This window comes from Leptidea sinapis, chromosome 8 (assembly GCF_905404315.1).
Source record: "Leptidea sinapis chromosome 8, ilLepSina1.1, whole genome shotgun sequence".
Lineage (NCBI taxonomy): Eukaryota > Metazoa > Arthropoda > Insecta > Lepidoptera > Pieridae > Leptidea > Leptidea sinapis.
This window is the reverse complement of record NC_066272.1, coordinates 14,805,561-14,818,673: the sequence shown is the minus strand read 5'-3', so window position 1 is coordinate 14,818,673 and position 13,113 is coordinate 14,805,561. Positions and strand designations below refer to the sequence as shown.

At 37.5% G+C, this 13,113-nt stretch overlaps 1 protein-coding gene across 2 annotated transcripts in view; it reads right to left on the bottom strand.

Moving 5' to 3' along the window:
• Nucleotides 1-5,234: 5,234 nt before the first annotated feature.
• The window catches only part of LOC126965720 (kynurenine formamidase), a 55,374-nt gene continuing 47,495 nt past the window's right edge, over nucleotides 5,235-13,113 (bottom strand). For both annotated transcript variants that reach the window (XM_050809474.1, XM_050809473.1), the window contains exons 4-5: nucleotides 8,951-9,164; nucleotides 5,235-8,465 (exon numbers count right to left, since the gene is read on the bottom strand). In XM_050809474.1, coding sequence (XP_050665431.1) covers nucleotides 8,006-8,465; nucleotides 8,951-9,164 — 674 coding nt within the window. In that variant the 3' untranslated portion in view covers nucleotides 5,235-8,005. The remainder of the gene's footprint in view (nucleotides 8,466-8,950; nucleotides 9,165-13,113) is intronic.

Genomic DNA, 13,113 nt, shown 5'->3' with positions numbered 1-13,113 from the left:
CGTATTTGGTACGGCTAGAGTCTAGACCGTCGAACGTTCCGGTGGGCGCCTCACGCCATTTCGTCCGGCGTAGTACTCGGTACACTCCGGATAGTAATAATAATAATTTTGTGCGATGGATAATGTGACATACTATCGAATATGGTCCGCCGCCAGACCGTGTCCGATGTTTCGGCCGTACCAACTCCGATCATTAGATTCGCATTTCAAAAAGTACCCTAATACGTTATCAGTGTTCAACTGTGTTGTGTCACTGTTTTCATAACTGTGCATAAAAGGGACAGAGCGCACCTGAACACTCAATACATATTGATGTCCTCTGGAAGAAAGGCTTAAAGCTATGATTCAAATATTTGTGTTTACTTGGCTTATCGTGAGTAATTTTGGGATATTCTTTTTGAGAATCACTTTAAAGTTTGAGGTGCCTTCACAAATATCCTTTTATATGATAGTTTTTGAACAGTTGTAATACTTTATTTTACTCCGCGGCGCATTAAAGATGTCATTAATATATTATTTAAGCGATACTTCTAATATTATTATCATCTATATTAAATACTTATCTTTTTAACGAAAAAAACAATGCTTATATTATGATATGATAACATTAAAAACTAATATTTCGGGGAAGTGTACCAAGAGTACTGGCAGCATTTCCGCGTTGGATAGCTAGGCTGATCCGTTGACCGAAATAGCTGCCTGCGCTTGGTTTTCCAGTAGCCCTCTTGAAACTCGTAAATAGTACTTTGTAGTTACGTTCGCCGCTCCTCTGGGCCCCACGGGCCAAGTGTCTCGACACCAAACGGCACAAAGACTCACAAAGACCGACATATTTGCGGCGCTTGCTGTCTACTGCAGTCGAAGCAGCAACCCCAGCTCCATCTGACGTAACTTGGACATGAGCAGGAGATAGAGTGTCGACGCAAGTCGCGTCTTACACCAGCGCCCTTCCCCGTGCGGAATCCACCAGGGTCATTCTACCAGGACGCTTGCCATCGCGGCGGATAATACCTTTTGGCTCTAAAATAGCTGGTATATTACTTACGGTATAATAATAAGGAACTAAGGAAGGTCGAATTTTAAAATTATTTCACTGGTGAAATAAATACTATATTATCATCATTTTATTATTTTTATTTCTAAAAATACCCTTTTTATGATAATTTTAATACTTTCCCCTCGTCACCTTGTAAATAAGATGTTAAGTCTCATTTGTAGTAATTTCACAAGCTACGGTGCCCTTCAGACCGAATCACAATAAACTTGACACACTACTGCTTCACGGCGGAAATAGGCGCTGTTGTGGTACCCATAATTTAGCCGGCATCCTGTGCAAAGGAGCCTCCCACTGGAACCCTACGAAATCTGCATTAATGTAAGGATAGGTAAACTTAGTAGCCACTATTGATATGTTTTGCAGTTAATAGTCTTCTGTGTCAGTTTGCTGTTAATTAAATCAAGGCGTTGCAATTTTTTGGAAGGCTGCTTTCTCGTATTAGTTGTACGACCTTACAGACAGACGAATGGCCATGGCCAAGCATAAGGATTTCTTGATTTTTTTAATTCGCAAACTTTCACTCAAAGTGTCGTATCGGCTGAACTACGAGTGCAAGACAGCGATATATGTATTTATTAGGCTGGCAATAGATACTGCCAACAACTTAAAAACTGTATTAGTTGAACTCAAATTCGAAACATAACGTTTAAAATGCCTTTAAAGCCAGAAATTGCCCAAACTCTTTTTTTTAATATGGGACGAAACGAGCATGACTTCAGCTGATGGTAATTGATACACCCTGACCATTACAATGCAGTGCCGCTGCGGATTCTTGAAAAGCCTAAAAATTCTGAACGGTACTAGAATTGCGCTCGTTCCTTGAGACATAAGATGTTAAGTCTCATTTGCCCAGTAATTTCACTAGCTACGGCGCCCTTCAGACCGAAACACAGTAATGTTTACACATTACTGCTTCAAGGCAGAAATAGGCGCCGTTGTGGTACCCATAATCTAGCCGGCATATTGTGCAAAGGAGCATCCCACTGGTGTATGTAAGTGTAACTGTATAAGGAATTGAAGATTCCCGCTAGGACTATCTTGCATATTTTTTTTTAATTGTGTAAAGGTGTGTCAATACACACTATTATTATTAAATTATCTTGCCCCAAATTAATTAACGATATATTTAATACAATATACTTACTTAAACATACATAAATACATATATACATACACATACACATAAACATACATAAATACATATAAACATCCATAACTCGGAAACAAAGTTCAATATTCATCTTATAAACGCTTGCACCTACCGGGATTCGAACCCGACACCTCTAGCTTAGTAGGTAGGATCGCTATCCACTCGGCTATACAATTCGTCAAATGAAATGAAATGAAAAAGGGACCAGTAGAGGTCAGAAGCTTTAAGTACCACATAACCCTTAATACATTTGTTTCCGAAGCGGTAGTAGTATCTAGTAGTTATTAGAAATGACATCAAAAAGAATTCTAAGGGAATCAATTTTGAGAAAATAAATGCCTTTATGCCTTTTACAATCCAAAGTATACTTCTAGTTGAGGTTAAAGCTTCCAGAATTAAATAAAAAAAGGTCGGCATACACGTGACGTCATTTTATGACATTTTATCCCTTCAAACCCATTTACACTGAACGCTAATCTCAATTCGATGACGGATATTCGGGTTATAATAGAAAGATGAAAGGAATATTTAAGACAAAAACTTGGAGAGGATATTAAATTCTTGAGGTAATTAAGCAAAAAGCCAGCTTCCAAACGACACAATAGACTATTGTTGCCGTAGAAAATACGGACGTGTGGAGATTTTGGACATTAGCCTAATGGTTTCTGTGAGCCGATCTTTGTCACTTTGGAAATTTATTGTAATATATTCTTACTATTATTATTTTACATTAAATAGTTAGTATTTATTTGAGAAATTGATATGAAGTTTGCTGATAGTTATTAAAAAAGTATGCGATCGGTCAGCGTTGGCTAGATTATGAATATAAGAGTGCAAAAAGAATTATAGGAGAGTTTCTAGGGAAAATAAAAGAGAAGAATACAATAATAATGAAAATTTACGTTAATTGTTAACTATAATTTGTGGGCACTTCCTTACATATTAGGTATTATAATCAGAACATTTTTTGTATATGACTGTTTGCTGTCAAAATAAAATAAATTAAAAATATTAGAAAGAGCGGTATTCCAGATATCCGGCGTGTTTCTAAGCTCGATTCTTTGTCGTCACGGAGAGATGTGGGTTTTCTCTGCGTTTTTTACCGCATTTATCACGAGAGGTGCTGAGAGGAGTTGGTCGGGTTGATACCAGCAGCTGAATTCCACCACCGGACATTACGTATAAATGCAAAATTCCACCCGCATAACATTTGCAAGAAATTTCTTATTTTATTTTATTTATGCTATTATGCTTTTAATCATTTACAGAAATAATCTTGAACTAATATAGTCCCGCAAAACTGTTAGGACAGTTTGTCTGTCGTCTCTTGTAATACATTAATGATAAGAACATTGATTTTATACAATTAGTGTAATTAAAAAATATTGATAACAATATAATAAAAATCTTATTTTAAGGCAGTGCCCTCTCGGCATTCATAGTTCTATCATCTTAGTAGTTATTAATTCTAGGTACCTCGAACTTACCAGCGGATTTCGACCGAGTATCCTGATTGTGCGGAGTTGGAGATGGGTTATGTTCTTGATTGCCATGATTGTTAATGGCTAGTAAGTACTTATGTTTAAAGATTACTGGCGCACTAATTTTACATATTTCCAAACGATTCAATTTTGAGAAAATAAGTGCCCTTTATGCAATGGCGCTATTAAACTGCTGGGATGTTACATGTCTGTCTCAGATTAATAAATGAAAACATAGTTAAACAATTCAAATGATAAGAAAGCCAAAAGGGTTTTAACTTTAAACTTAAAAAAAATGGTCAAATTGTAAGTAAAGGCATTTATTGAGTATTGCATAATATATGTAGATGAACATTATCTTTTGTTACTTGGTGGAGTTCTCGTGGCAGGCATAGTGCTTGCTTAATGCCACTGCTTGTGGCGGTGACGTGGTGCGGGTCGTTGCCTTCCCTAAAATATGGTCGAGGGCGGCGATGGCTGGTCCATGCGTCATGCTCATGAACATATTTTTTTATAAATAATAGCTAATAAAAGGCTCGCATAATGCCTTTATTTTATTTATGGTGTGTATGGATTGATGCATCTACTGTATTGTACCTACTATATGTTTGTACTCAATTAATAGAACTATGTTTTTACTTATTAATTTACATTTAATTACTTACTTACTCGTGTAAGGAATTTAGTAATTGATGTTTGAGTATGTTGCATCACTTTGCATTTATTGTAATTGAAATGATTTTCAAATTAAATTGAAATTAAGAAATTGTAATACCCATTCTGTTTTGAAAAGAGGAACCTTAGAGTTTCTTGCTCGGTCGTCTCTAAGGATATCTGCCTTCCGAATGAGCTATGTGAAGAAATTACATATTTCAAGTGTAATGTAATTTACATACGAAATAAAATATTTTTGATTTGATTTAAACGCGTTCAATTTATCGTAACATTTAAGAGTTTTGATTTTGATCTTACTTATCGATAATATTTTTGACAGCTACATACAATATATTTTTTATTACACGTTAACTCAGTTTTCGTGAACGCGCTTTCAATATATTGATGAAATCGCTAAGTCGTTAATTGTGATCAAGACTGACATTTTGATTATACTTAGAAGTGTCATTTGTGAAATCGGGGCTACTCAGAGCAGCAATCACTGGATATGTCAGTCTCCTATCGCAAACAATAAGGAAAGGGCACAGATGTAGTATCCTATTGATATACTGTGATTTGTTTTTTAATAACAAATTCAGAGATTCCCTTTACCAGTGGGAGGGTCCTTTGCACAGGATGCCGGCTAGATTCTGGGTACCACAACGGCGCCTATTTCTGTCGCAAAAGAAAAAAAGAAAGGGCAAATGAAACTTAACATAACGTCTCAAGGTGACGAGCGCAATTTTTCGGATTTTCATGAATCCTGAGCGGCACTGCATTGTAATGGGCAGGGTGTATCAATTAGCATCAGCTGAACGTGCTGCTCGTCTGGTCCCTTATTTTCATAAAAAAAAGTTTTGAGTTATAAATGGGAAATGGAAAGAAAAACAAATTATCATTATACTATTATTTTATTGGTTATCAATTTAACATAAATATTTATATAAACTATTCTTACTAATATTAAAGTCTTTATTTATGTTAAAATATTATTTATTTTCATAATATTTCCTTTCTTAGCTTAACTTAAAATATGGATTTAACAATTATATTATATAATATTCAGATTTATTGTAATAATAATAAACACACATGTGCGGCCTTTTAGCACAGTCCAAAATATATCCTTTGAAATTTTTAAAGGACTTTTAATTTTTCTCACGTTACCATGTTGAGTGAGATTTATGTAAACAATTTGTTATCTTTTCAAAGTGATAAACCTCACTTCTGAGATTTTGATTGATTTACACAAATAAAACTGAAAACAAAATTTCATGAAGCTACAATCTGAGAGTTGAACAAAGCATACAAGATTTTATAAACGATACGTCACGCGAACGGTTGGCTCAGTTGGAAAGAGCTCTTGCACGGAACGCGAGAGGTCGCGGGTTCGAGTCCCGCATTGTTAATAGAATGTTGTTTTTGGTTTTATTTGTGTATTAATCCCAGAAGTGAGGGTTATCACCTTAAAAACATAACAAATTGTTTAGATTAGCAAGAGCGACGTCTCAAGTCAATTTCCTAATATTCAAATATTGGGGTTGAGCAGGTTATAAACTGTAAAGTAGATCCTGTAAATGGAGCCACAACCTGAGAGTTGAACAAAGCATACAAGATTTTATTAACGATACGTCACTCGAACGGTTGGCTCAGTTGGAAAGAGCACTCGCACCGTCCCGCATCGTTCATAAAATTTTGTTTTCTGTTTTATTTGAGTGATATTAATGTTCCAATCGGTTCTAATATATATATCATCGCCATCATGAGAGCAGAAAGACATCAGACATTCAGCAACATTAACAACGCGTATTCGAGTCGCGACGAAAACTGCATGATTTTGAGTTATTTTCAGAAAATCGGAATGATGTCAGCAGATTATTTGATGATAATAATGATTTTGGAATGTTTAAGTCTTAATTAATGATCTTGGAATGTTTTAGTGCTCTACAGAGTAACAACATAATTTTTAATGACAGTTTTTGAAGGGAAGGCAATCCTTCTAAGACGAAAATTTATTGTAGTTGGCGTTACTTTGCGGAAATCCATAATTATGCAAATGTTTTGAGTTTTCTTTAGTTTTAATTCTGCCAATATTTGTCTTTAAACAATTCGACGCGTGTTTCGCCTCTTCACAAGGCATCCTCAGGAACTGTTGACTCGCCAAACTCTGGCTCGAGACTTTTTTTTTTATAGAATAGGAGGACAAACGAGCGTACGGGTCACCTGTTGTTAAGTGATCACCGCCGCCCATACTCTCTTGCAACACCAGAGCAATCACAGGAGCGTTGCCGGCCTTTAAGGAAGGTGTACGCGCTTTTTTTGAAGGTACCCATGTCGTATCGTCCCGGAAACACCGCACAAGGAAGTTCATTCCACAGCTTTGTAGTACGTGGAAGAAAGCTCCTTGTAAACCGCACTGTGGAGGACCGCCACACATCCAGATGGTGAGGATGATATCCTAATTTGTGGCGTGTCATGCGAAGGTGGAATTCGGCGGTAGGAATTAGGTAAAACAGCTCTTCGGAACACTCCCCGTGATAAATGCGGTAGAAGACACACAATGAAGCGACGTCTCTACGCAACGCCAAGTGATCCAGCCGTTCACAGAGTACTGGGTCCCCGACAATTCGCGCTGCTCTGCGTTGCACGCGGTCAAATGGATCGAGCTGATACTGGAGTGCGCCAGACCAGAGATGACAGCAATACTCCATGTGTGGCCGGACCTGCGCTTTGTACAGCGCTAGAATGTGGGCCGGCTTGAAGTATTGCCGTGCTCTATTAATGACGCCCAGTTTCTTTGAAGCCAATTTGGCTTTGCCCTCCAGATGGCCACGGAATTGGCAATCGCTCGAGAGACTGACTCTACGAACCATTGTAACATCTTATAATGATTTATTTTATACGTACGTCCAGCGGTATATAGTCTTAAATTGCACTACAGAGCCTTATAAAAAAATTATGGCCATTATATATTAAAACATTATTTTAAAAACATTATAAATCCTAATAATAAAATAAAACGATGCAAGCTTTGAACACAATAAAAATGAAAACATAATGAAGGCGAGATTAATACAACTACGTACATATTTCCTATTCTATATTCATAAAGTTATATAACACTTATAGTATATTTAATTATAATTACTTATGTATACTCTGATAATATTTAAAAAAAATATATTTTCACTCACTTGATTTCTCATATTGAAAAAAATAATATTCTCACGTAAATTGATTATGGATAGTTTTGCGCACTTGCTATCTCTTTTACCAAGTATTACGACTTGGTTTAGCCACATTTCAATCAATTTTGAATCTATAGACTTAATAATAATTAATATTCTTACTATAAGTTTCGATTTACGTCGGTATGTAGAACAATAGACAAACGTTAAAAATTAACAACTATATACTTTAAACGGCTTAGGTTATCACCGGCACACCCCGCGCTCCTCGCCCCGTCAAGCTGCGTTGGTATTACGAGCTCAAGCACGCAGTGCAAGAAAGGGCGCGACCGCGAACTCTGTTTGCTCCAAAACGAATCGGTATTCATACCAATTGAATGTGAATTGCGCCATTTCAAAATATATAAATTTAATATCGTATCTTATTCCCAAATATACAAACAAATACATTCAACAGGAACAAAATCGTTTAAAATTATAAATGCTTGCGTACGTCGTACACTAATAGATTTTTAAGATAATTATCATCTTTCGCAATACACTCGACGATATCGAAATGATCCATATCGTCCTTAATCTCCAAAAACATGTTTTGTATCAAACATGTGTTTTGTAGAAGTTCAAAGAACTCTCGCGATTGCTTTTTGAATGTAGGGCTATCGTTTTGGCCTGCAAGGATATAAATTCGCATTCTTCTGACTTGTAAGTGTGTGAAGCAATCAAATTGAGGCGAGAGGGGGATAGCCCACTCTTGAGGTAGCTGGACCGCGTCGTTGATAGAAGTATGGACTAGCTCTCTTAATTCGTATATGCCCGATATAAGAAAGGCTCCTTGCAAGCGATGTGTTCCTGGTACGTTGTCCAAAAAGTCTGCGTTTGACAATAGTTTCGCGACTAGATGTGCGCCGGCCGAATGTCCAGTGAAGTATATACCTCTGCAAAAGGGAAAAAGGAAATTGAAAATAATATTAATTAATTAACGCTCATTTTTAATGAAAATAGGGGACGAGACGAGGAGGACGTTTAGCTGATGGTAATTGGTCCTGCCTATTACAATGCAGTGCCGCTCAGGATTCTTGAAAAACCCAAAAATTCTGAGCGGCACTACAATTGCGTTCGACGCCTTGAGACATAAGATGTTAAGTCTCATTTGCCCTGTAATTTTACTAGCTACGGCGCCCTTCAGACCGAAACAGTAATGTTTACAAATTACTGCTTCACGGCAGAATTAGGCGCCGTTGTGGTACCCATAATCTAGCCGGCAATGGCAATCAATGGGTAGTTACCATCAGCTCAAAGTCCTGCTCGTCTCGTCCCTTATTTTCATAAAAAAAAATCAAAGTTCTATTAAATAGCACCGCGGGCAACTATCGTTTGACATAACTTCAGTTATTATAGTTTACTTTTTGAACTTAAATACCTTGAACCCATCTTTTCCGCGTACTCGAAGACGAATTTAGCTGCTTTTTGCACTTGGCTCACAATTTCAGGGAGAGTTGCGGCGGGACACAGGTCGTAGCCAACCACGATTGTTTTGATCCTGGATCGATAGAGCGGCAGCGCTGGGTATCTAGAGCTCTCCCTGGACATCTCCTGCCAGTAACCACCGTGAACAAAAACCATAATAGGGGCATCTGTAACAGAGAAAAAAATGCGTAAGTAAAATAGAAATTGTAGTCTTATTAACTTAATCTGATGGGTATTCATACGCCCTGCCCATTAAAATGCAGTGCCGCTCAGGATTCTTGAAAAACTCAAAAAACATGAGCGGCACCTTAAGACATAAGATGTTAAGTCTCATTTGCCCAGTAACTTCACTAGCTACGGCGCCCTTCAGATCGAAACACAATAATGCTTAGGCCGGTCCTACATTGGAAGCGGAATTTCTGCCTACATTGACGCGCCGTGTCCCCTCCTACACTGGAGCCAGTGCTCGCTCCGGGGAGGGGGAACAAGTCTGAACTGGTCTGAAAACAAACAAACAGGTTTGTTTTTCGTCTAGTCCAGACTCCAGACAATATCGACAATTTTCCTCGTCGAGAGTTCACACAGTACTGACTCTGGATTCTGACTGGTTCTTCCACTTCTCTCTAGCTGCAGTGTAGGAGCACCGAGTCTGGACTGGTATAGTGTGGCTGGGTCGGGCCTGATGGCCAGACCGACTCCGCTACCAATATAGGACCAGCCTTACACATTACTGCTTCACGGCAAAAATGCGCCTTTGTGGTACCTATAATCTAGCCGGCATCCTGTGAAAAGAAGCCTCCCACTGGTAAATGCCCTTAGTCACCTCTTAGGACACCCTTGGGCCTGGGTCTTTTCTATTCTTTTTATGCCCCGGGGAAGCATAGGACAGTTGATTTGAGCTTTCTATTGATTCATTTAAATTTCTCGAACAACAAAGCTGTGAAATGAGTTTCCTTGTGCGGTGTTTTCAGGACGATAGGACATGGGTACCTACAAAAAAACACGTACACTTTTCTAAAAGGCCGGCAATGCACCTGTGATTTCTCTGGTGTCGCAAGAGAATATGAGGGATGGAGGTGATCACTTAACACCAGGTTTCCGCCTTCCACCACTTCCTTTTTCATCAAAAAAGAGAAGTCAATAGAAAGGTATTGCTCAAATCCGGATTGGCCTGTTGTGGCATTTTATTACGAAAACCAGACTATACATCTATAGCCATTTAGCAAAAATTAAAGGAGTTTGGCTGCTATGTGTAAATACATCCCTTATGACCTGCCCTTAAGACCTGACCAAGCCCTGACCTTGCACCTCGTTTCCACCTGTTTCGGTCTCTTCACAATTCAAATTCAAAATAGGATATGATATCACTTATTGAAAGTAAAAAATAACCACTTATTTGAAAAAGTATGCCTCAGACCTGAGAAGAACGGGCGCAAGACACTCAGTGGGCTTAATTTTTTTTCATAAAAATATGGTTACAATTATGTAATATCGTACAACAAAACATATCTTAATAACCCGAAGTCAGTCGCTCCATTCCCAATCTGTGGTATCATTATGAAAGTCATTTATGTTATAGTAACCTTTACCACATAAACGATTTTAAAAAATCCTTTTGAATTTTTCAATACATTTGTTTTGAACATTTTCTGGGATCTTGGTGTAAAAGCATAAACAAACATACCCCAAAAGACTTACTAACTCGACTTAGCCGAGTAGTAGGCATTACAGTATATATTAGTAGTTTAACATTAAATTCTCCTCCTCTTTCCTCTCTATCCTTGTGTTAACATTAAATTCTTTAGACAGGATCAGGTTAATACGATTATATATACGATTGCCAAAAGTGTACGCTTCTATTCTTTGATCAGATATCCCTAAACTTGTACAGCATGAGCATTACGTCACTTCCTAAAAGATGACAAAAAAATATCGAACAAGTTTATCGAAACTTTGCATAAAAATGTCTTGAGTTTTCATATGAAAGAAGAAGAAACTTTTTCTCCAACTTATTAATAGTTTTCCAACTTATTTTAAAAACACTACAAAGTTTAATCATTGTTGTTTGCAATGTATTCATTACCTAAAGAACAAGTCGTTTAAATAAAGCGATGCTTCCGAAACATTACTTTTAATGCTGATGGTGGCTTGTATCGACCGAATGGCGACCACCATTCCAGGGCATAAAGCCTTCAAGTGACCCACTTACCGGCTCGCATCCGATAACAACGGGTTAACTACCTTCATAACATTTAGGCTTTATATTCATCGAAAGACTCTTTTAATGTTTTTATTTGCTTTGGGAGATTCTATTATATAATCTTAATATATATAAATTACGTTACACGTTGTTTGTCGCGATGGACTCCTAAACTAATGGACGGATTTTAATGGGGATAACTTTATGGAGTGCAGTTTAGTCCAACTTGAGATAGGATAGTTTTATTTCGATTTGGGACCCATAATTATTTTTATTTTCAATATTTGTTTTGTATGGACATATTTTCTATGAGAGAATTTATTGACGCACGGTTTGACAGTTCTGCTGCGAGGGCAGCACTGAAAATTTCGAGAATCAAGGAAGTGACACAACATTATTATTTAAAAATGTATTTATTGCTTTTCGAAGTATTCTCCGCGAAATTTGGCACATTTTTCCATACGATGGAACCAATCATTGAAGCAACCATTCCATTCGGAAGTTGGGGTCTCCAAAATGGCCGTTTTGTAGGCGTCCACAGCTTCTTCAGGTGATGAAAATCTCTCACCACGCAATTTATTCTTTATTTTAGGGAAAGTATAGAAATCATTAAGGCTAAGGTCGGGGCTGTACGGCGGATGTTTTCTTGCTCTAAAAACTCTTTTGTTCTGTGCGCGGTGTGAGAACTCGCATTGTCGTGATGGAGGATGATGCGGCGGTTGCAGTTCTGTTTACGGAGTTCAGAAACGACCTGTGACAAACAAATGCTAGCATACCATTCTGCATCAACCGTTCTTTGTCCCTCAAGAGGAATAGTCGCAACATGACCGGTTTTGGAGACAAATGTGGCCACCATTTTTTTTGCAACACTCCGTGAACGAACAATTTTTGTTGGCTTTAACTCATTTTCGAACACCCAAACTCGTGACTAGTTTTTTTTTCGGGTACGCGTATATCCAGGATTCGTCACCTGATACGTTGTTGTATATAGCATTTGAGGATCCTGCGTGGAATCTTTCGAGAGTTCTGACGCACCAAGTAACGCGAGCCGCTTTTCGCTCTTCACAGAGCAAATACGGTATCCATCGGGTAAACAACTTTTTTACACCTAATTGTTCATGCAAGGTTATTTGTATTTGACTCATGCCAATGTCTAAAGTTGCCTGAATTTCGCGGAATGTCACGTGTCAATCTTCCTCAATCAGCTTACGCACAGCATCAACGTTTTCTTTGGTGACTGCAGTTTTTGAACGACGGGGATCGTCACTGAGCCCGACACGTCCACGTTGAAATTCATCTGGGGCTTCATCACCAAATGCAGAAATCATCCGGTCAACACACTGTTTTTGTGTTAAACCACTTCGAAAGTCATACTAAATCATCGCTCTAGAATTTTCTCGAGTCAATTCCATTTTCTCAACGACTTAACAAGTTTCACAAGACCCTGTGACAACACCGAGAATCTTTTTTAAATAAATAAATGGTATTCGACTTTTAAAACCAAGGAGTTTTCAATTAAAAAGTTTTTAATATGACAGGAACAGTGGAAATATTCCATTCCCGATACTTTTAGTGCAGCCTATGTATGAAACAATTTCAATATAACAACAGGGAGCATTTTTTAAGAAATTATTCTTGATGTTTTGAAATATTATTTGCAAATTCCTATAAAACAGTATTTTTTTTTATTACCTACAGAATAACATCTGTCGGGTCAGCTAGTAGAATATAAATATTTCTTACTGCACTTATTTTAAATCTAATAGTTTTATTATTGAAGAGGAAATGTTGAGGTGGTTTTAATACGTAGAAAGCCTTTAAGTTTACTAGAAAGTAATTAAGGTTACGTAGGAAAAATTTTATAGACTATTTTTCTCGTATTTGTATACATCCTATATTCAGCTAGATTTATTTCT